Source organism: Oncorhynchus clarkii, chromosome 17 (genome assembly GCF_045791955.1).
Source record: "Oncorhynchus clarkii lewisi isolate Uvic-CL-2024 chromosome 17, UVic_Ocla_1.0, whole genome shotgun sequence".
NCBI lineage: Eukaryota > Metazoa > Chordata > Actinopteri > Salmoniformes > Salmonidae > Oncorhynchus > Oncorhynchus clarkii.
Genome location: NC_092163.1, coordinates 31410391 through 31434458, shown reverse-complemented (window position 1 = coordinate 31434458; position 24068 = coordinate 31410391). Strand labels below are relative to the sequence as shown.

The 24068-nt window shown below is 43.1% G+C and overlaps 1 protein-coding gene across 2 annotated transcripts in view; it reads left to right on the top strand.

The window, feature by feature from the left end:
* The first annotated feature begins 10617 nt into the window (after positions 1-10617).
* Positions 10618-24068, top strand: part of LOC139370694 (chromodomain helicase DNA binding protein 6) — a 106299-nt gene continuing 92848 nt past the window's right edge. For both annotated transcript variants that reach the window (XM_071110324.1, XM_071110323.1), the window contains exons 1-2: positions 10618-10691; positions 11756-11805. In XM_071110324.1, the coding sequence (XP_070966425.1) occupies positions 10622-10691; positions 11756-11805 (120 nt within the window). In that variant the 5' untranslated portion in view covers positions 10618-10621. The remainder of the gene's footprint in view (positions 10692-11755; positions 11806-24068) is intronic.

Sequence of the window (24068 nt, the reverse complement as noted above, 5' to 3'; positions counted from 1 at the left end):
ACATGCTTCAGAAACTCATACTCATGAAACAGGGTTGGGTAGGTTACTTTGTAAATGTAATCCGTTACAGTTACTAATTACCTGTTTTGGATTACCCAAACTCAGTAACCTTTATCTGATTACATTCTGTTGGTTTTAGATTACTTTCCCCTTAAGAGGCATTGGAAAAATGTATGCTACCAATTGAATGACATCTATTGCAAGATAAATCAATGTTAAATTTACATTGCTGGCCAATATATGGATGTTCAATTTTAGTTTATGGGTTGGTTATGTAGGCTTCTTCTAACCCATCGCTTTCTACTACATATTTCTACTACAAATGATATCTTTACATTAAAAAACAAAGCCTATCAGATTTCCAGTCATTCCAATAAATGTTATAGTATACCCCTTGATCTTCAAGAAAAGGACTTGGAAATACAGAAGCATAGATTAGCCAACTTGTTTTACCTGAGCATAAGCCCTAAACTAAGGATTTATTAGCCAGCCCTACTCTGTTGTTTATGATTTTGTTGTCAAGGAGTACTGATTGGGCTAACTGATTCGAGTTGGAATGCGCTCATGGAATGGCATGCTTTGAGCACTACTGAAAATTGCTATTTACAGTTGAAGTCGGAAGTTTACATACACCTTAGCCAAATACATTTATACTCAGTTTTTTGCAATTCCTGACATTTAAAAAGTCCCTGTTTTGGGTCAGTTAGGATCACCTCTTTATTTTAAGAATGTGAAATGTCAGAAGTTTACATACACTCAATTTGTATTTGGTAGCATTGCCTTTAAATTGTTTAACTTGGGTCAAACGTTTTGGGTAGCCTTCCACAAGCTTCCCACAATAAGTTGGGTGAATTTTGGCCCATTCCTCCTGACAGAGCTGGTGTAACTGAGTCAGGTTTGTAGGCCTCCATGCTCACACATGCTTTTTCAGTTCTGCCCACAAATGTTCTGTAGGATTGAGGTCAGGGCTTTGTGATGGCCACTCCAATACCTCAGCTTTGTCGTCCTTAAGCCATTTTGCCACAACTTTGGAAGTATGTTTGGGGTCATTGTCCATTTGGAAGACCCATTTGCGACCAAACTTTAACTTCCTGACTGATCTCTTGAGAAGTTGCTTCAATATATCCACATAATTTCCCTCCCTCATAATGCCATCTATTATGTGAAGTGCACCAGTCCCTTCTGCATCAAAGCGCACCCACAACATGATGCTGCCACCTCCGTGCTTCACGGTTGGGATGGTGTTCTTCAGCTTGCAATCCTCCCCTTTTTCCTCCAATCATAACGGTGGTCATTATGGCCAAACAGTTCTATTTTTGTTTCATCAGACCAGAGGACATTTCCCCAAAAAGTACAATCTTTGTTCCCATGTGCAGATGCAAACCGTAGTCTGGCTTGTTTTTGGCGGTTTTGGAGAAGCGGTTTCTTCCTTGTTGAGCAGCCTTTCAGGTTATGTAGATATAGGACTCGTTTTACTGTGGATATAGATTGTAACGGCTGTCGTGGGAAGAAGGTGAGGACCAAAGTGCAGCGTGGTACGTGTTCATCTTATTTAATGAAAACTGAACACTGAATAACAAAACAACAAAGAAACAACCGGAACAGTTCTGTCTGGTGTAGACACACAAAGACTGAAAACAACCACCCACAAAACACAATCGAAAACAGGCTACCTAAATATGGTTCTCAATCAGGGACAACGATTGACAGCTGACTCTGATTGAGAACCATACCAGGCCAAACACAAGAAATAGAATCATAGAAAAACGAACATAGACAACCCACCCAACTCACGCCCTGACCATACTAAAACAAAAGACAAAACAAAGAAACTAAGGTCAGAACGTGACATCGATACTTTTGTACCTGTTTCCTCCAGCATCTTCATAAGGTCCTTTGCTGTTGTTCTGGGATTTATTTGCACTTTTCGCACCAAAGTACGTTCATCTCCAGGAGACAGAAGCTGTCTCCTTCCTGAGCGGTATCACAGCTGCGTGGTCCCATGGTGTTTATACTTGCGTACTATTGTTTGTACAGATGAATGTGGTACCTTCAGGTGTTTGGAAATTGCTCCCAAGAATGAGCCTGATTTCTTTTGATTTTCCCATGATGTCAGGCAAAAAAGGCACTGAGTTTGAAGGTAGGCCTTGAAATACATCCACAGTTACACCTCTAATTGACTCTAATGATGTCAATTAGCCTATCAGAAGCTTCTAAAGCCATGACATAATGTTCTGGAATTTTCCAAGCTGTTTAAAGGCACAGTCAACGTAGTGTATGTAAACTTCTGACCCACTGGAATTGTGATACAGTGAATTATAAGTGAAATAATCTGTCTGTAAACAATTGTTGGAAAAAGTACTCGTGTCATGCACAAAGTAGATGTCCTAACAGACTTGCCAAAACTATAGTTTGTTAACAAGAAATTTGTGGAGTGGTTGAAAAATGAGTTTTAATGACTCCAATCTAAGTGTATGTAAACTTCCGTCTTCAACTGTATGTATATATGTATATATACACACACAGTGCCTTCGGGAAGTATTCAGACCCCTATTGAAGCAACATCTCAGACATCATCTCCTGCCTCATGGGTCATGCTCTGGAGTGGGCGAACGCAGTCAGGAAGTGTCACGACCAAGTGTCACGACTCCAACCGAAGGTGGCTCCCCTTCCCGTTCGGGTGGCGCTCGGCTGTCGTCGTTGCCGGCCTACTAGCTGCCACTGATTCTTTTCTCCCCCTCCTTATGTGTTTATTGATTACACCTGTTTTGAGTTTGTTGTATTAGTTAGGCTTTATTAGTCAGCCGGCCCACCCGTTTCTTTGATCATTGTAACCCTGGTGTTTGCTACAGACGAACGTGTTCGTGTATTTAGTGCTGGACTGTTTTCGTTCCCTGTGTCTGGGACATTTTGTTTGAGCACCCATAAGTGGGGTGGCTGTGGTTCACCGTGTGTACATTAAAGGAGCACTATATTGAACTCTCTGCTTTTCCTGTGCCTGACTTCACCCTCACGACACCCAGTACCTTACAGAATCCCGCACCAAGAAAATGGAGTCAGCAGGAACAGCGGCCAACCCTCTCCCATCGATGGAGGAACGGGTTCTCCACCATACCACTGTTCTCCATCGGGACCGATGGGAGAGGAGTGGTCTTCTCTCTCCACCTTCGGCTCCCCCAGCTCAGGACTCACCATCCCCCTGCTCCAGCGCTCTCCGTCTTATGCTCCCGAGGGTTTATGATGGAGCGGCGGCGGGGTGCCAGGGGTTCTAACTCCAACTAGAACTGTACCTGGCCACCGTAAGACCCACTCCCTCAGGAGCGGAGAGGGTGAGTGTCCTCATCTCCTGCCTCATGGGTCGTGCTCTGGAGTGGGCGAACGCAGTCTGGAATGGCCCAGACTCAGCGAAGGAGCACTACCCAGAGTTTCCGTGCCGTGTTTGACCACCCTCCAGAGGGCCGAGCGGCGGGAGAACGACTATTCCATCTCAGGCAGGAGAAGAGGAGCGCCCAGGATTACGCGCTGGAGTTCTGGACCTTGGCAGCAGGATCTGGGTGGAACGACAGGGCCCTTATCGACCACTACCGGTGTAGTCTCCAGGAGGACGTCCGCAGGGAGCTAGCGTGTCTTGACACCGCTCTTTCCCTGGATGAGTTGATTGACATGTCCATCCGACTGGACAATCTGCTGGCTGCCCGCGGGCGTTCGGAGAGGGTTCTGTGCGTTCCACCACCCAGCACCTCTGCTCCCGTTCCGATGGAGTTGGGAGGGGCCGTGCCGAGGGGTACCGGAGGAGGAGGCCCCCCCCTGCACCAGCTGTGGTCGGAGTCCGTCTGGGAGTCGAGATGGCAGGCGGAACACTTCTCGATCACCCCAGGTGAGTCAGCAGCAAACTCACACAGAACCCCCTGTTAGTTACATGTTTGTCTTGATTTATTTTCTTACATTTTTTCCCTCTTCCCAGCATAGGGCGCTAGTCGATTCAGACGCATCTGGAAACTTTATGGATCGCGGACTCGCCCTTAAGTTAGGTGTTCCGCTTGTGCCGATAGATTCTCCCTTTCCCGTGCACTCCCTAGATAGCCGGCCATTAGGGTCAGGGGTGGTCAGGGAGACCACGGTTCCACTGGACATGGTAACACAGGGGAATCATAGGGAGCGTATCAGTCTCTATATTATTGATTCGCCTGCGTTTCCAGTGGTGCTAGGGATTCCCTGGCTGGCCCGGCACAATCCTAAAATTTTGTGGAGACACAGGGTTCTCCAGGGGTGGTCAGAGGAGTGTTCTGGAAGGTGTCTGAGAGTTTCCATCGGTGCCACGTCGGTGAAGAGTCCAGACCAGGGTCCCACGGTGTGCATTCCCCCCCAAGTATGCCGATTTGGCAATCGCTTTCAGTAAAAAGAAAGCGACTAAATTACCACCTCATCGACCGGGAAGGGATTGTGCGATAGATCTCCAGGTAAACGCTGCGCTTCCCAAGAGTCACGTGTACCCATTGTCCCAAGAGGAGACGTTGGCTATGGAGACATATGTCACGGAGTCTCTGGGACAGGGGTACATTCGGTCCTACATCTCACCCTTCTCCTCGAGTTTCTTTTTTGTGAAGAAAAAGGAGGGTGGTTTGCGCCCGTGTATTGATTATAGAGGTCTAAATGTCATCACAGTGGGGTTTAGTTACCCACTACCTCTCATTGTGTGTTCTCCAAACGAGCCGTCTCCTTTCTAGGTTATCGCATTTCCACCTTGGGGGTGGTGATGGAGGGTTACCGCATTAAGGCCATGCGTAATTGGCCGACTCCAACCACGGTAAAAGAGGTGCAGCGGTTTTTGGGTTTTGCCAACTACCACCGGAGGTTTATCCAGGGTTTTGGCCAGATAGCGGCTCCCATTACCTCACTGCTGAAGGGGAGCCCGGTGCGGTTGCGGTGGTCAGCAGAGGCTGACGGAACTTTCAACAGGTTGAAGGTGCTGTCCACGGATGCAAAAGGCATGAGTGTGCAAAAGGCATGAGGAGGTAGGCGAATAATTACAATTTTGCAGATTAACACTGGAGTGATAAATGATCAGATGGTCATGTACAGGTAGAGATATTGGTGTGCAAAAGAGCATAAAATAAAATAAATAAAAACAGTATGGGGATGAGGTAGGTAAAAATGGGTGGGCTATTTACCGATAGAATATGTACGATACGGAGGATCGGTCCACCGAACCTACTCCTATCCTTCCCGCCTCGAGGCTGATAGCACCAGTGGTATGGGAGGTGGACTCGGACATCGAGCAGGCGTTACGGGCAGAACACGTGCCTCCTCAGTATCCGGCGGGGTGGAAGTACGTACTGCTTGGTGTTCGGGACCAACTGATTCGGTGGGCTCACGTCCTAACCACCTCGGGTCACCCTGGGGTGGCGAGGACAGTGGGGAGCCTTCGGGGGAGGTATTGGTGGCCTATCTTGGCTAGGGCCATTAGGGTTTATGTTTCCTCCTGTTCGGTATGCGCCCAGAGTAAGGCGCCTAGGCACCTTCCTAGAGGGAAGATACAACCCCTCCCCGCTCCACAACGGCCATGGTCTCATCTCTCCGTAGATTTCCTGACCGAAAACACTACGGTTCTGGTGATTGTGGATCGGTTCTCTAAGTCCTGCCGTCTCCTCCCGTTGCCCGGTATCCCTACAGCCCTACAGACTGCGGAGGCATTATTCACCCACGTCTTCCGGCACTACGGGGTGCCGGAGGACATTGTTTCTGATCGGGGCCCCCAGTTCATGTCCCGAGTATGGAGGGCGTTCATGGAGCGTCTGGGGGTCTTGGTCAGCCTGACCTCCGGTTATCACCCGAGAGTAATGGGCAGGTGGAGAGAGTGAACCAGGAAGTGGGTATGTTTCTGCGGTCGTATTGCCAGGACCGGCCAGGGGAGTGGGCGGGATACATCCCCTGGGCCGAAATGGTCCCGAACTCACTACGCCACTCCTCTACTAACGTGTCCCCCTTTCAGTGTGTAGGGCCCTTCAAAGTCATGAGGAGAATAAACGAGGTGTGTTATCGATTACAACTCCCTTCCTATTATCGTATTAACCCCTTGTTTCATGTGTCTCTCCTCAGGCCGGTGGTAGCTGGTCCCCTGCAGGACAGTGAGGTGCCGGAGGTCCCTCCTCCCCCTCTGGACACCGAGGGGTCCCCGGCGTACACGATACGGGCCATTCTGGACTCGAGACGCCGGGTGAGGGGCCTGCAGTACCTCGTGGAATGGGAGGGGTACGCTCCGGAGGAGAGGTGCTGGGTACCGGTGGGGGACATTTTGGATCCGTCAATGTTGAGGGATTTCCATCGCCTCCATCTGGATCACCCTGCACCTCGTCCTCCGGTTCGACCTCGAAGCCGGTGTCGGCACGCTGCGGGAGACGCGCGTCAGGGGGGGAATAATGTCACGACTCCAAACGAAGGTGGCACCCCTTCCCGTTCGGGTGGCGCTCGGCGGTCGTCGTCGCCGGCCTACTAGCTGCCACAGATTTTTTTCTCCCCCTCCTTATGTGTTTATTGATTACACCTGTTTTGAGTTGGTTGTATTAGTTGGGCTTTATTAGTCAGCCGGCCCGCCCGTTTCTTTGTGCGGGATTGATCATTGTAACCCTGGTACAGACGAACGTGTTCGTGTATTTAGTACTGGACTGTTTTCGTTCCCTGTGTCTGGGACATTTTGTTTGAGCACCCATAAGTGGGGTGGCCGTGGTTCACCGTGTGTGCATTAAAGGAGCACTATATTGAACTCTCTGCTTTTCCTGCGCCTGACTTCACCCTCACGACACCCAGCATCATACAGGAAGTTAAAACTTGGGTCTTCCAAATTGACAATGATCCCAAGCATACTTCCAAAGTTGTTGCAAAATGGCTTAAGGACAACAAAGTCAAGGTATTGGAGTGGCCATCACAAAGCCCTGACCTCAATCCTACAGAAAATTTGTGAGCAGAACTGAAAAAGCGTGTGTGAGCAAGGAGGCCTACAAACTTTTACAGTTACACCAGCTCTGTCAGGAGGAATGGGCCAAAATTCACCCGATTTATTGTGGGAAGCTTGTGGAAGGCTTCCTGAAACATTTGAACCAAGTTAAACCATTTAAAGGCAATGCTACCAAATACTAATTAAGTGTATGTAAACTTCTGACCCACTGGGAATGTGATGAAAGAAATAAAAGCTGAAAAAAATCATTCTCTCTACTATTATTCTGACATTTCACATTCTTCAAATAAAGTGGTGATCCTAACTGATTTACGACAGGGCATTTTTACTAGGATTAAATGTCAGGAATTGTTAAAAACTGAGTTTAAATGTATTTTGCTGAGGTGTATGTAAACTTCTGACTTCAACTGTATATATATATATAATTTATAAATCCAAAAATGGATGGAGCAACTACAGATTGCCTCTTTAAGTCTATCAAAACGGTATGGGTTTGAGCATGTGTCCATCAGGTCTATGGATTTTTTTTGGATCAGCATGAATTGGATTGAGCAATAAAAGCCCCACTTTCATTCCATAGGCTGGGATCCGCACTATGCAGCTGTTGCATGGCTGTCCATTGGTTTAAAAAACATTGATTGATATGCCATTTAAACTTATTGAATTCAACCATTATTGGGTTCAAATACACATCTAGATGTGTGAACAGCCATCCAAAACAACCACAATCCGTAAGGCCCAAATAGCTAAATGAGAGCGCAGCAGTGTGAGTTACGTCAATGCGGTAAGTAGATATCAATAATAAGTGAGTGGGTGGGGAGGTTGGTATAGCACTTCATTTTACAGGCCTACTGTTTCCACTTAGTTTATCTAGTTAGTAGGTGGTTATGCATTAACAATGGATACTTTCATATAGGCCTAGAATTCAGCACAATTGTTAACCTGGTACCAATGGTGCATGTGGTGCTTGATTGATTGAATCCCAGAGGAAGTTAGTCATGTGCTACAGTACCAGGATTTGGGATATCAGCAGTGGCTGGATCATGGATGCCAAGGGGAACCGGGCTTCCCCAAAAAATTGAAAACAAAAATAAAAAATAATAATGTATCTTTAGTCTCTCTGTTTCATAATTTTCCTTCATGAAGGCAAGGGAAGTCAGCGAGCATCTGGCCTTCCTTGACAAAAAAAGTATAAAAAATGTGTCAATCAGCATTGAGCTAAACTTAGCAACCTCAACTGTGAATGGTCCTGGTGCATCAAAAAAAAGTGTCAAGGGAAGCCAGCTTGGCATTGACATCACTCCTATCAAATCCCATTGAGAGCACACGTCATTGACAGAAAAACTTAAATTGTTGCATCTCATTGTGCTGTTGTCCTCCAGTGGCTAGCTAGGCAGCTAGCTAAAATTGTCCCTTTCCTAAATTATCCATGGATGGAGATAGAGATTTGGACATGTGGTTCAGATCCAACCGATAATTAATACATTGTTGTGCCCCTGGCCTGAGATGATGGAAGTTCAATATGTAGCTAGATGTAGAAGGCTAATGTTAACTGGCTAAAGTTGATCATGAATGGAAGTTAGGCTAACGAGCAAGCATTTTAGCCAGCTAGCTTAGGACAGCAACAAATAAAAGAGTGTACTGTATGACAGAGTGATAGACCGTTTCGTCAACATGAAAGAGAGGAGGATGGCATTTCTCTACAAGTAGGGTGAGTCAACATGTTTTTCTACTTGCACGAACGCGCTCACACAGAAAGAGGAACCATGGGCAGCCACATCATATTTAGTTTACGTTGATTGGACTATATTGAAATGTTGAAATTAAAATTATGCTGGAATAGTGGAGGCAGCTCCTGTTTTCTTTGCGACTTGTGGTAACTCTGTGTGTTTCTAAATCAAAAGTTCTTTAGTGGTCCGAAGATGTCAGAAACATTAACTTGCTTGATCATGCTGTAGGTCTTGTAACTGTCTGTTACTGTACATGCAATGTCCTTTGTAGACATCACTGGACAGTGGTTACTATCCGGTTTTGTGATTAAACAAAGGTGTGGTTGAATTGATCCTGTCACTGTGTCTTCTTATTGTCTTGACCTGTAAGCCTATATATCACGGTTGCAAGGCATATAAATTAACAGGTTATAGCACATACAACGCAATTATCACAACATGTAGGTTGTAATATGTATATATATATATATATATATATATATATGTGGGGAGGGGGGGCTTGCTACTGGATACCAGTAGAATGGAGAATGAAAGCGGGAATAGGACTACAGACTTAAATTTACTATCCACCTGATGTCGAGAGAGGCATGGGCAATAAATAATCTTACCTCACCCGACTCACCTGGTTTATTCATTGTATTCAACTGGTTTATTCACCTGACTCTATAGCATGGCCAAGAGAAAGTGACAGACAATAATCGAGGTGAACTGTCCAAGCCACTGAATATATCCCTTGTACAGTAAACCCTAGCCTACAGCAAGGGGAGGCTAAGAAACTAGACAGTGACCTACCTGAGCATTAGCCAGGTAAACCAGGACACCTCACCATACATTTGTCCCTATACAAACATGTTTCAAAACAAAGTGTTATGACTGAATGATACTTGTAGGTTTAACTCACAGCAATCTACAACCACCCCATATGGGGAATCACAAAATGTGTCACTAACTCTGAAGACTTCACAGCAGTTGACGGACAAAATACATTTTGCTGATTAAATACTGAAGAATGCCAACGCGTTATAATCCAGGAAATTTCACATCCGGGAAATTAAACATGAGCAAAGACGTGGAATGTTACATTTTTTTTTCCTTCAACGAAAGCACCATGATTGGTGAATGCAAGGAAGAAGAAATATAAAACCACCGGAGAGCCGTACAGCAATGAAACCATTAGATTGAGACCACGAAAAAAAACGCGTTAAACGAAGGACCGAAAACCGAGTGACTTTCATGGCCGAAAAAGGAGGTTTTCGTGCGGTTTTATGGTAAGCGAATTACTACTATACAACCAATCACATAAAGGGTGCACATCAACGCAAATAACTAAAAGTGCACAATGGTGCTTGCAATATGGGTTAGTGCTATAGTAGGTCATTGGGACGTCCATATCCTAAATCCCCCTACCCTTACCTTAAACATAACCTAGCCATAACCCTAAACATTTACAATTTCAATTTATATGGTGGTATGGACGTCCCAGTGATCCCAAATAGCAAAGATATGCAATATGTAGCTCTCAGACAAACGTAGACGGCACTCCTTGTTTGACAGCTGGAGAACCAATGGAAATATCCATCGACCCAGCTGCGCTATGGTGCAGCCAATGAAAAATAGAATGTTACGGGTCCAATTAAGGTTAGGCTGTTGTAGCAGGCGGCCAGTGCTAAACTTCACCAAATAATAGCTGTTTGTATTTTGGCTGCAGCAGTAGCCATTTTAGGTAAGTAGGTTTTTTAACTTTTTATTTTTTTTACTCTGTGTTGTATTGCTGGGTCTTGTGTTGTGGTATGGTTGGGGAGTCTCGAACTCGTGCATCCCTCATGAATGAACTCCTCTGCTCTTGTGCTTTAAGAGGATTAAGAAATTGTACGGAGTTTTTTTTCCGCCGTCTCCCACCCCCCCTCAAATTTTGTATGCATTTTTCTAAACTGTCATGGCGTTTTGTGTCCTTGGAAATAAATGCGGGGGTAAAATCCAGTGTTCGGCAGCTGATGGCCTGACTGGTGAGTGTTGCCCGGGTAGGTGAGGTCTTATTGAGGGGTAGCGGCGGTGTCCCTGCGAGGAGTTTAAGGGGGTGTTAACACGTGTAAGGACTGGAATATATAACATCATTGCAGTGACATTAGAGTTAGCAGACTGGCTAGCTCGATAGATTGCTAATATAAATAGGACACGGTTCCCGCCGATGTAGTGTTTTTTTTTTTTTTTGCGGAGATGTTTGGATGATTAACGCGGTCTTAATCATATAAGAACGACCAATTTGCCAGCCAACTTGTAGCAATTCTGTTCTATAGGCTACTACTTAATGATAGCCAGCACAAGTCCTTACCATTAAAGGCACGTTCCCAACGGTAGGTAAATTATTCCTATGGAATTTTTTGTAGGCGATCTTCACCAGGTGCGACTCTGTGCAACAGAAAACAAAGACCCTGGTTGCACGGGTAAAATAGCCCCCTGCACCACTTAAGGTTCCTTTTGTAAACTTATAAACAAAAAAGCTATCCCCAAATAAGAGCTCGCTATGAGCGAATACGTTTTTGTCTGATTTTAGTTTAGGGCAAACTAAATTTAGAAAGCAATAGTGCATTTGGTGGTTATTTTAATCCGGTAGTTTGTTTCCTAGTTTGGCTCACTACTTTCAAAGTGTTGTGCTGTAATTTACAAGTGTCTAACTTCAGTTGCACATTTTATTTCACATATAGCCTAGACTAGTTGACACATGAGTCAGACTTGCAGTAATTACATTGTAATTATTCATGGTGCCCAATCATGGAGGCCTAGATTTAATGTCTCACAAAAAAAGGCCTGGTGTAGTGTAACACAAATCTATCGATGGAGAAATGTGACAAACCAATGGTCACCTGTTTATTGTATTTTACCTTCAGCTGTGTTTCATTTACATTTTAAGATTACTAATATCAATGATCTTTTATGCAGAATAACTTTCTACAGGACTAGTCAACTAGAAATACCCCCCAGCCCCTTTGCAAATAATTTGACCAGGTCCTATTAAGGTTAGTGTGTTTTGTTTTTCACTTTAATAAAGAAATATATTTCTGTGTCATAGATGCGGCGACGGTGAAGAGAAACATGAAGATACAAAATAAGGACAAACAGGTTTGTATCTTTTTGACCTGCATTGTTGTCTTGTGTCTTTACACGCATATTACGTTGTAAACAAATGTCTTCAGCAACCTTGAAATATAAAAATCAGGAATAGCACTGCCACTCAGCTCAATTCTGCCTTGAGTTGCCATAGTGTGTGGGTCGATATTTATGATCCTAAGTTCCTTCACAGATGGAATTGAAGGATGAGTCAGACCTATGTGTCTGACGCATCACACGCGTTACCATACAATGAGTATAGTCTCTTGGTCTCTGCTCATTTCTCACTGAGTTGTCCATGTTCGATGTTGAACCCAGGCCACACACAGAACTCTGTTCATTAGCCCTAGGGTCCTCAGGGCCTGAGGTGCTGGTTCGTGAGGGCCTTGATAATGGCAGGATTTCATTCTAAACCATGGCGATAGGCCTATTTGAAGACCCATTCTGTAATGATAGATGCTATTTGTTTTAAAGCCACAGTTTGCAATATGTCCTACAGTTCAATGGTCATTTCGTAGATGATATACAGATGGTTCCTTGAACGATAGTCCCATTCCTTACCAAACAAGGTGAAGGATCAGCCTTTAATCAAGTGTGTTATCTGACTATGACAGCTCCAAGTCCCTCCATTCTCCAATAGAATCAATGTGCAGTGTTTCCCCTTTTTGTTCATGTAAATTGTTTAAACAATTTAAATTGTTGCCGCCACCCCAGAAAATATATATATTTTTATTTCAGAATGACAAAACATATTTTCAATGTAAACTTAAACAACTAAAACCAGATCTAGATATTGGAGTGCTGTATTTATCTTTGAGAACTAACAACCACCAAATTAAAAACTAGACAGTCCTGGAGAATCTAACATTCCAAAAGTGTCATGTCATGGCCCATTGATTTTGTTATAATGTTTGAGTGACTTAGCATAAGAACACTGCATAAGCCATGGCAAAATGTGCACAATTGTAGGAAATTAGCTTTTAAACTGTAAATCTTTATCTTTGCCCCATGGCAAAATGTGTAGAATAGCAGGAAAGTAGATTTAAAACATCATAATGTTGTCTCTGGCATGCCCGCAATTTTTTATCCTGAGCAGATGATCACACCAACAAGTTGAGATGGGTTAGTGGCTGCTGGAATTCCCATGATACTGCTTATTTACAGAGTTGTTTCTTCAAAAGAATATTAACCAAAATCATGAATTTACCTCAGTGGCTGAATAAATATTGTACAATGAGATAAATAGGAAAGTGGCCACACCTTAACAATTTCACTTATTGAATTAAAATTAGTAACTGACAACATTACACAACAATGCAATGCCTCTTGCATTTTATTCATCAATCTCACATCCAGTTACTGTAACTCCTGGATTATTATGTGACCGACCGCCTTGATTCGGTCTTATGTAGCAAAATTTGAAATTGTGTTTTTTTTTACATTGGATAAAAGCAGAGACACAGCGCTACAAAATGGTATATCATACACTGCATTTGAGGAACAATGGGAAAGTAATTCTGCTTTGAAAGTTGATGAACTTGTAACTTCATTTTTGAGAAAATGGCCTTTGAATGTTTTAGAACCTACTGGAGAGCTATTCTTTGTCTACACCCATTCAGCATCATTCATATCCTCTTAAGTGTGGCCTTCAAGGCAGAGTTGCAAAGAAAAAAACATATCTCAGATTGCCCAATAACAGTAAAAGATTAAGATGGGCAAAAGAACACAGACACTGGACAGAGGAACTCTACCTAGAAGAAAAGCATTCCCGGAGTCGACCTCTTCACTATTGACATTGAGACCGGTGTTTTGCGGGTACTATTTAATGAAGCTGCCAGTTGAGGACTTGAGGCATCTGTTTCTCAAACTAGACACTCTAATGTACTTGTCCTCTTGCTCAGTTGTGCACAGCGGCCTCCCGCTCCTCTTTCATTTCGGGTTAGTCGGTTTGCGCTGTTCTGTGAAGGGAGTAGTACACAGCCTTGTACGATATCTTCAGTTTCTTGGCAATTTCTCGCATGGAATAGCCTTCATTTCTCAGAACAAGAATAGACTGACAAGTTTTAGAAGACAGTTGTTTGTTTCTTGCCATTTTGAGCCTGTAATCGAACCCACATATGCTGATGTTCCAGATACTCAACTAGTCTAAAGAAGGCCAGTTTGAATGCTTCTTTAATCAGCACAACAGTTTTCGGCTGTGCTAACAGAATTGCCATTGGAACACAGGAGTGATGGTTGCTGATAATGCCTATGTCGATATTCCATAAAAAATCTGCCGTTTCCAGCTATAGTAGTCATTTACAACATTAACAATGTCTACATTGTATTTCTGATCAATTTGATGTTATTGTAATGTGCTTTTCTTTAATACTTCTTATGGTATAGGGGACGCTTGCGTCCCACTTGGGGAAAAAAACAGGGAAAATGCAGCGCGGCAAATTCAAATAATGATATAAAATCAAACATTCATTAAATCACACATGTAAGATACTCAATTAAAGCTACACTCGTTGTGAATCCAGCCAACATGTCAGATTTTAAAAAGCTTTTCGGTGAAAGCATTAAGAAGCTATTATCTGATGATAGCACTATGTCAATAAAGAGGGTAGCATATTTCAAACCTGCAGGTGCTACACAAAACGCTGAAATAAAATATAAAACATGCATTACCTTTGATGAGCTTCTTTTGTTGGCACTCCAATATGTCCCATAAACATCACAATTATTTTTGATTAATTCCGTCCATATATACCCAAAATGTCCATTTTATAAAGCGCGTTTGATCCAGAAAAAAACAGCTTACAAAAACAGAACGTCACTACAAAACATTTCAAAAGTTGCCTATAAACTTTGCCAAAATATTTCAAACTACTTTTGTAATACAACTTTAGGTATTTTTAAACGTTAATAATCGATCAAATTGTAGACGGGGCTATCTGTGTTCAATACAGCAAGTAAACAAACCATGCTCCTTTTTACGTCTTGCGCAACTCTCAATAGGGTAACCTATTGAATAACCTCAACCAAATGAATAACCTCAACCAAATTCCAAAGACTGGTGACATCCAGTGGAAGTGGTAGGAACTGTAAAATGGTCCCTATCAAATATCCCTTGGCAAAGACACCAGAGGGAACGGTCAGAGGCAAAAAATAAAAAATATTCTGAACAGTTAGTCCTCTGGGTTTTGCCTGCTACATAAGTTCTGTTATAGTCACAGACATGATTGAAACAGTTTTAGAAACTTCAGAGTGTTTTCTATCCACATCTAATAATCATATGCATATCATATATTCCTGGCATGAGTAGCAGGATGTTGAAATTGGGCACGCTATTTATCCAAAAGTGAAAATGCTGCCCCCTATACCTTAATTGATACTACCCTTCCCGGATCCGGGTGCGTAATCATCGCCTGAAACTAATTAGCATAACGCAGCCGACATAAATATCCCTAGAAAATATTCCTATTCGTGAAAATCACAAATTAAATATATTGAGACACAGCTTAGCCTTTTGTTAATCACACTGTCATCTCAGATTTTCAAAATATGCTTTACAGCCAACGCTAGACAAGCATTTGTGTATCATAGCCTAGCATAGCATAAGGCAGCTAGCAGCAGGCAACATTTTCACGAAATAAGAAAAGCAATCAAATTAAATCATTTACCTTTGAAGAACTTCGGATGTTTTCACTCACGAGACTCCCAGTTAGATAGCAAAAGTTCATTTTTTCCAAAAATATTATTTTTGTAGGCGAAATAGCTCCTGTTTGTTCTTCACGTTTGGCTGAGAAATCGACCAGAAAATGCGGTCACTACAACGCCAAACTTTTTTTCAAAATTAGCTCCATAATATCGACAGAAACATGGCAAACGTTGTTTAGAATCACCCTCAAGGTGTTTTTCACATATCTATTCGATAATATATCCACCGGGACAATTGGTTTCTCATTAGAAGCGATTGGAATAATGGCTACTTCTGTACTTTACGCAAGATTTTCTGCGGGAGCCATCATGTGACCACTTGCTCAATGTGGTCCCTTACGGCTATTCTTCAACATAAATGCGTAAAAAGACGTCACAATGCTGTAGACACCTTGGGGAAAACGTAAGTTCATTCGTAGCCCATTCACAGCCATATAAGGAGTCATTGGCATGCAGGGCTTTCAAATTATGGGGCACTTCCTGATTGGATTTTTATCTGGGTTTCGCCTGTAACATCAGTTCTGTTGCACTCACAGACAATATCTTTGCAGTTTTGGAAATGTCAGTGTTTTCTATCCAAAGCTGTCAATTATATGCATAGTCGAGCATCTTGTCGTGACAAAATATCCCGTTTAAAACGGGAACTTTTTTTCAAGAGGTTAAGTGGTTAAAAAAACAAGTACATTTCTAAGTGAGCCCAAACATTTGAACGGTAGTGTACATCATGGATGGACGTCTCTCACTGTCTCGGATGCAATGGTTGCCCTTAGTTTGAAGATGTATTCCGGAGACAGGTGTTTTCTCCTTAGCTATCATACTCAAATTTCACTGATTTCAAAACTCGGTCCTCCAGAAAGTGGAGAGCAACACTTATGTAGTTCTAAAAATAAAAAAAAGCTGCGTTAGACGGGATTACCTACACATACTGACCAGCTCAAATAGACAGAAGCGTGCTATATGGCAGACCAATCCAAACTCATCTCTCGGCATGTCCAGCCCACTCATTATCTCAGCCAATCATGGCTAGTGGAAAGGTTTCTGCATTTCTGTGGCTAAACCAACTAGGCCCGTAATTTAAAAAAATATATATTCGTAGTTACAGATGGCATACAAGTCTGTAATTAAGGCACATGAAAGTTCACATGTTCCAGAAGGAAAATAAATACATTTTACGTTCAAATGTTCTTTGTTTCTTTCTCCTGTGACGTAGTGACCCGCGGCATACGCCTAGTTTCCTGAAATTAGGATAGAAAACTTAGTGAAACGAGAATGGAAATGTTAGTTAGGTTGACAGAAGTGGCACATACCTGATTCTGACAAGTCCATGCTTGTGTCTGGTCCACCATCATGCTACCTCAATGGACTAGACTCGTCTCGAGACTTGACCATAAAGTTTCTAAAAGGACATCCTAGATTTGAGCCAATGTCTTAAGTAGTTGAACATGTTATTACTCTAATTTTGTGAAAGTGACGAACTGACACGTTTTCATTTTCGTCAAAAACAACTATATATCGAAGGAGTGCCTTTGATTTGACGGCCTGCACAAGACGAATGTTAGACCCGGTGATGTGTTCCTACCCATGAAGTTAGCTAGCCAAAGTCACCATGACATTGCCTACAAGCTTGATCGGGGATTTCTATTGGAGAAGCAGTTTCTGCCCCTCTTCTTACTCTGTCTTTGACTAGATATCCCATTCAGAAGAATGTCCTTGTCCTTCTAAGACATTCTTCACACCCCTGCTATGCCAGATGGTTAGTTAGGCGATTTAGTTAAATTCCTTTCAATTCATGTTTCATTGGGTTTTCAGCTGGAAACAGAGCGAGAACAGGGAATGGAAGTCATGATTATGGCTCGGACAGAAAATGTTGCACTTTGTATGGACTAATCTACTGTAGCCCATGGTGATGAGTAGGGACGGGGGACGCTAGATCAGGCTGAAAGATGGGCTTGCTTCTTCATGGAGCACTGTCGCTTGGTTTTGGCCTGTTGGACTGTGATGCGGGCAGATGCCCATTTAGAATGGGAACTATACACTTGGCCTGTTCTGCCTGTACACATGCACCATGATGAATGCTTTAATGCCGAAACACATTGGTTTAATAAAGGAGCACTTTTATATTGAACTGATATTTTCCTCAGTAGCTGAATAACTATTGCACAATGAGGATAATAGGATCTACGCTATTTTGCTTTTACAATTGTAATTCATAAGTGGCAACATTACACAACACACTGGCATGGATTAATTCAAGTACATTACACTTACGCATATTTTACTATTTTATTTATTTCACCTTTATTTAACCAGGTAGGCCAGTTGAGAACAAGTTCTCATTTACAACTGCTACCTGGCCAATATAAAGCAAAGCAGTGTGACAAATACAACACAGTTACACATTTGAACATACAGTCAACAACACAATAGAAAAACCGATATACAGTGTGTGCAAATGTAGTAAGATTAGGGAGGTAAGGCAATAAATAGGCCATAGTGATGAAATAATTACAATTTAGCATTAACACTGGAGTGATAGATGTGCAGATGATGTGCAAGTAGAGATACTGGGGTTCAAAAAAAACAAAAGCAATATGGGGATAAGGTAGTTGGGTGGGCTATTTACAGATGAGCTGTGTACAGGTGCAGTGATCGATAAGCAGCTCTGGCAGCTGATGCTTATAGTTAGTGAGGGAGGTATAAGACTCCAGCTTCAGTGACTTGCAATTCGTTCCAGTCATTGGCAGCAGAGAACTGGAAGGAAAGGTGGCCAAAGGAGATGTTGGCTTTGGGGATGACCAGTGAAGTATACCTGCTGGAGCGTGTGCTACAGGTAGGAGTTGCTAGCAAAGACTTATAGATGACCTGGAGCCAGTGGGTTTGGCGACGGATATGTAGCGAGTGTCAGCCAACGAGAGCATACAGGTCACAGTGGTGGGTAGTATATGGGGTTTTAGTGACAAAACGATTGGCACTGTGATAGACTACATCCAATTTGCTGAGTAGTGTTGGAGGCTATTTTGTAAATGACATTGCCAAAGTCAAGGATCGGTAGGATGGTCCGTTTTACAAGGGTATGAGTGAAGGAGGTTTGTTGTGAAATAGGAAGCCAGTTCTAGATTTAATTTTGGATTGGAGATGCTTAATGTGAGTTTGGAAGGAGAGTTTACAGTCTAACCAGACACTTAGAATATGTGAACAACTACAAATACCTAAGTCAGAACCGTCCAGAGTAGTGATGCAAGTCGGGCGGGTGGGTGAAGAGCATGCATTTAGTTATACTAGCATTTAAGAGCAGTTGGAGTCCACGGAAGGAGTGTTGTATGGCTTTGAAGCTCGTTTAGAGGTTTGTTAACACAGTGTCCAAATAAGGGCCAGATGTATACAGAATGGTGTCGTCTGCGTAGAGGTGGATCAGAGAATCACCAGCAGCAAGAGCGACAACATTGATATGTACAGAGAAAAGAGTCGGCCCGAGATCTGAACCCTGTGGGACCCCCATAGAGACTGGCAGAGGTCGGGACAACAGGCCCTCTGATTTGACACACTGAACTCTGTCTGAGAAGTAGTTGGTGAACCAAGCAAGGCAGTCATTTGAGAAACCAAGGCTATTGAGTCCGACAATAAGAATGCGGTGATTGACAGAGTCAGAAGCCTTGGCCAGGTCATTGAAGATGGCTGCACAGTACTGTCTTTTATCAATGGCGGTTATGATATCGCTTAGGACCTTGAGCGTGGCTGAGGTGCACCCATGACCAGCTCTGAAACCAGATTGCATAGAGGAGAAGGGTGGGATTTGAAATGGTCAGTGATCTGTTTGTTAACTTGGCTTTCAAAGACTTTAGAAAGGTAGGGTAGGATGGATTTAGGTCCCTAACAGTTTGGGTCTAGAGTGTCTCCCCCTTTGAAGAGGGGGATGACCGCGGCAGCTTTCCAATCTTTAGGGATCTCAGAGATACGAAAGAGAGGTTGAACAGGCTAGTAATAGGGGTTGCAACAATTTCGGCTGATAATATTGGAGAGGGTCCAGATTGTCTAGCCCAGCTGATTTGTAGGGGTCCAGATTTTGCAGCTCTTTTAGAATGTCAGCTATCTGGATTTGGGTGAAGGAGAAGCGGGGGGGGGGGGACTTGGGTAGGGGTAGCCAGGTGGAAAGCTTGGCCGACCGTAGAAAAATGCTTTTTGAAATTCTCAATCCTATCCTAGATTCAATCTAATATATTTTTGCACTATTGGTTAGAGCCTGTAAGTAAGCATTTCACTGTAAGGTCTTCCTTCACCTGCTGTATTTGGCGCACGTAACAAATTAACTTTGATTTGATTTATTTAGTTTCTTAGCCTCAGTGCAGTGGGCAACTGGAAGGAGGTGCTCTTATTCTAAATGGACTTTACAGTGGACAAATCCTTTTGGAACTAGTGCTACAGGATGCAAATTTCTGTATGAAAAATCTAGTCTTTGCTTTCCTGTCTGACTGTGTATATTGGTTCCTGACTTTTCTGAGAAGTTGCATATCACGGGGGCTATTCGATGCTAACGCCACAGGATGTTTTTGTGCTGGTCAATGGCAGTCAAGTCGAGTGAATCAGGGGCTATATCTGTTCTTAGTTCTACATTTTTTGATTGGGGCATGCTTTTTTAAGATTGTGAGGCAGTGATTGCTGAGATCCGGGTTGAAGACAGCAGAGGTGTATTTAGAGGGCAAGTTGGTCAGGAGGGTGACCATGTTTACAGATTTGGGGTTGTACCTGGTGGGTTCCTTGATAATTTGTGTGAGATTGAGGGCGTCTAGTTTAGATTGTAGAACTGCCGGGGTGTTAAGCATATCTCAGTTTACGTCACCTAACAGAATGAACTCTGAAGATAAATGGGGGGCAATCAATTCACATATAGTGTCCAGGGTACAGCTGGGAGCAGAGTGGGGTCTATAACAGGCAGCAACAGTGAGAGATTTATTTCTGGAGAGATTCATTTTTAAAATTAGAAGCTCGAACTGTTTGGGCATAGACCTGGAAAGTATGACAGAACTTTGCACGCTATCTCTGGAGTTGATAGAACTGCCAAAGGGGGAAGAGTTGCGATATTGACGGAAAATGTTGTAGTTGGGTATGGAAATCTCAGAATTTTTGGTGGCCTTCCTAAACTGGAATTCAGACACGGCAAGGATATCAGGGTTGGTGGAGTGTGCTAAAGCAGTGAGTAAAACAAATTTAGGAAGAAGGCTTCTGATATTAACATGCATGAAACCAAGGCTTTTTCAGTTACAGAAGACAACAATTGAGAGTTCCTGGGGACACGCAGGGTCTGGGTTAACCTCCACATCACCCGAGGAACAGAGGGGGAGTAGGATGAGGGTACAGCTAAAGGCTATCAAAACCGGTCATCTAGTGCGTTTGGGACAGAGAATAAAAGGAGCGGATTTCTGGACGTGGTAGAATAGATTCAGGGCATAATGTACAGACGGGTATGGTGGGGTGTTTTACTACCCAGGCACTGGGTGATGATAAGAGAGGTTGCATCTCTGGATGCGCTAGTTATGCTGTGTGAGGTCACCGCATGTGTGGGAGTTGGGACAAAGGAGATGTCTGAGGTATGTTGAGTGGGACTAGGGGCTCCGCAGTAAACTAAAACAATGATAACTATCCTAAACAACAGTATACAAGGCATATTGACATTTGAGAGAGACATAAAGCGAGGCATAAAGCAATCACAGGAGTTGATTGGGAGAGGTATGACAACGGGTAAGACAACAACAGCTAATCAGCTAAGACAGCCACTACAGGTAAAATGGCGATGAATAATGGGCAGGGAGGGCCGGTTAACTACACGCAGGGCCTGAGTTTGGGGCTGTGGCCGACAGATAAACCCCAAAAAATAAACAAAATGGAGTACTGTGATTAATGAACAGTCCAGCAGGCATCAGCTATGCAGTTATGTAGCCAAGTGAACAGCAATAGATGGAACAGGTAAGCCGCGGGGTAGTCATTACTACGCTAGCACGCGGGAGACACAGCGTTTAAAGTTAGAAGGCCGGTGTTAGTAGAAGCGTCTGCTCCGACGTCCGGCAAAGGCCGGTTGATGGCACAGCGGATGGAGTTCTGTCGGCAGACCAGTTGTGGTGGTACAGTGGGGCGCCGTGTCGACAAAGGGTCCAGGCCAGATGGCGAAAGAGGTATTGTAGTTGTAGTAATTTTGTTTGCTAGCTTTGGGGCAGGAGCGTTAGCCACTATAGCCAATCGGTGGCAGCTAGCTAACAGCGATGATCCGATGCAGAGCTTACGGCAAGGATCCAGTGGAGTAGTGGATTCTAGCCGTTTTGGGGTAGAGTCCGCGAGGCATCAGCTGTGTAGCCGAGTGATCACTGAGTAGGCTGGGAGGTGGGCCTGGCTCAGAGCTAGCTTTGGGGCTGGGTCACTCGGTAGCAGGTAGCTAGCTAGCTGTGATGATCAGGAGTAATGGTCCAGGGCTTATGGCAGGAATCCGGCATTGTAGTGGAGAAAGCAGTCTGATACTGGCAGGCTGGCAAGTATTATCCAGGCTAAAAAACGGCAGGTGGCTGGCAGTGGCTGACAATGACTAAATAGCTAGTAGCTGGTTAGCTTCTGATGGCTAGCTCCTGATGGAGGTTCTGGCTATAAGGTCTAAAAAAAATTGCAGATCCGTATCACATTGGGTGAGGTGGGTTAACGGAAGGTATATTTAATTTAAAAATGGAAAAGAGATTGAAAAGAAATGACAAACCACGTCTGCACTGCTACGCCATCTTGGATATTACACAATAAAGTGTAATAAAGGAGAACAAGGCTACTCAATGGAATAAATCCAAATACTCCTGATATCGTTCTTAAAAGATAATTGGAGGAACAATGTTTTTAAGTGTAGGAACAGAAAAAAAAAAATTGGACAACCTTACAGGTACATTAAGACTAATTTGTGGAAAACATCATCTCATCTCGCTGCAAGCTCATCAAAAGTGCACCATCTTTACATTTTTGTACTTTTATGATCAACTATTCAATCTGTGGACCATCTGTTTAGTAGTCCTTTATGTATGTTTCTCTGGTAACACAAAAGATAAACTGAATATGATGTAGCCTATACCTCATCACTGCACTGATTGTGCTAGCTAGACGCTCCTGTGACCATGTCTGTTTTATTTTACCCAATCTTCTAACATTGGCACTAGGTGTACAGTAAAAGGCAATAGACTGGTTGACAAATGTCATATTGTGGTTTGTCGGTACAGGGCCGGCGCTATGGAGATGACAAAGCTGGAAATGCACTTAACCCTAAATCTTGAGCAAGGCACTTAACCCTAATTGCTCCAGGGGTGCTGAACAATGGCGACCCTGGCCACTCCCTGCTGCTGTGCCATGGGGAGTTTGGATATGCTAAAATCACATTTCCATTATACTTGTGTGTAACAAGACAAATATAAGCACCCACACTAATAATAATAATAATAATAATAATAATAATAATAATAATAATAATTATTATTATTATTATTATTATTGTTAACCTTTTGAGTTCCAAGTATCTTAACGGTTGCCCCAGCGTGAGTTGTTTTATGCACACGATTTCAGAATGCACTCACTGTTCCAAAATGTGATTATTACGCAACAGGACAGTTAACACGTGCTGCCAGCTAATTATTTATAGGCTATGTTTCAACTTGTCAATTTCAAATGATTTTCTAACAAGTTGTATTTTCTAACAACAGTTTGAATTGAGTTGTGTTCCGCCTCCTCATTAATTCACATAGAAATAGCCCATTTCAGTGTTGCGGACAATTTGTTTGAAGTTTTACTGAGCCGGACAAACCTCCCTCTTCGAGCAGAGCCCTTCCCCATTTTTTCCACACATCAAGAATGCAGATATTTGCGTAGTCTTGCACGAATTGGTACATTTTCTGGCTGGTGCTCGCATTGCCTCCATTGTTTCCCTTACAAATAATAACTTTGGACATGTGTGCATTCCTATCAAAGTGAGTGCCTTATTGTCTTTATATCATGTAGTTGTTTCTACTGTAGCATGATGTGTATATATGGAGCATAATGTATTTACAGTTTTATTCACATGTTTTCAAGTACCGGTGAGAAATAATGCATTCCTATTATAATGGCAACCTATGTGCTTAAAATACTTTTTTGAAGGTTGTACTGATTATGATGAGCTAATGCTAAGCTATGTGTGGTGCCATTATACAATGCGTTCAGGGTGTCACGTAATCTGCGAGACCAAAATGTTATAATGAGGTGAAGGAATGGCTCACTCATCTTTCAAGTAAACTTCCGGAAGTGAATGAAGGGAAGTGAATGATCGTAGACGACACACCCCCTCCAACATGCAAACTGCAAACAGACCAAACTCATCTAGTCTCTTATTTTTTGTTGACGGGAAAAACCAACAAGGCTGCGCGCACTATCTACCCATTGTCAGATTACTTTAGATTTCTATAAAGTGTTTTACTCAATTATTTTGATCAATGTTGAGCTCACCCGTGATGTGATTAATTATAAATAGTAATTGCTATTAACTTGCTATTAACTAATTAATATTGTGGTTTCTGTCAGCC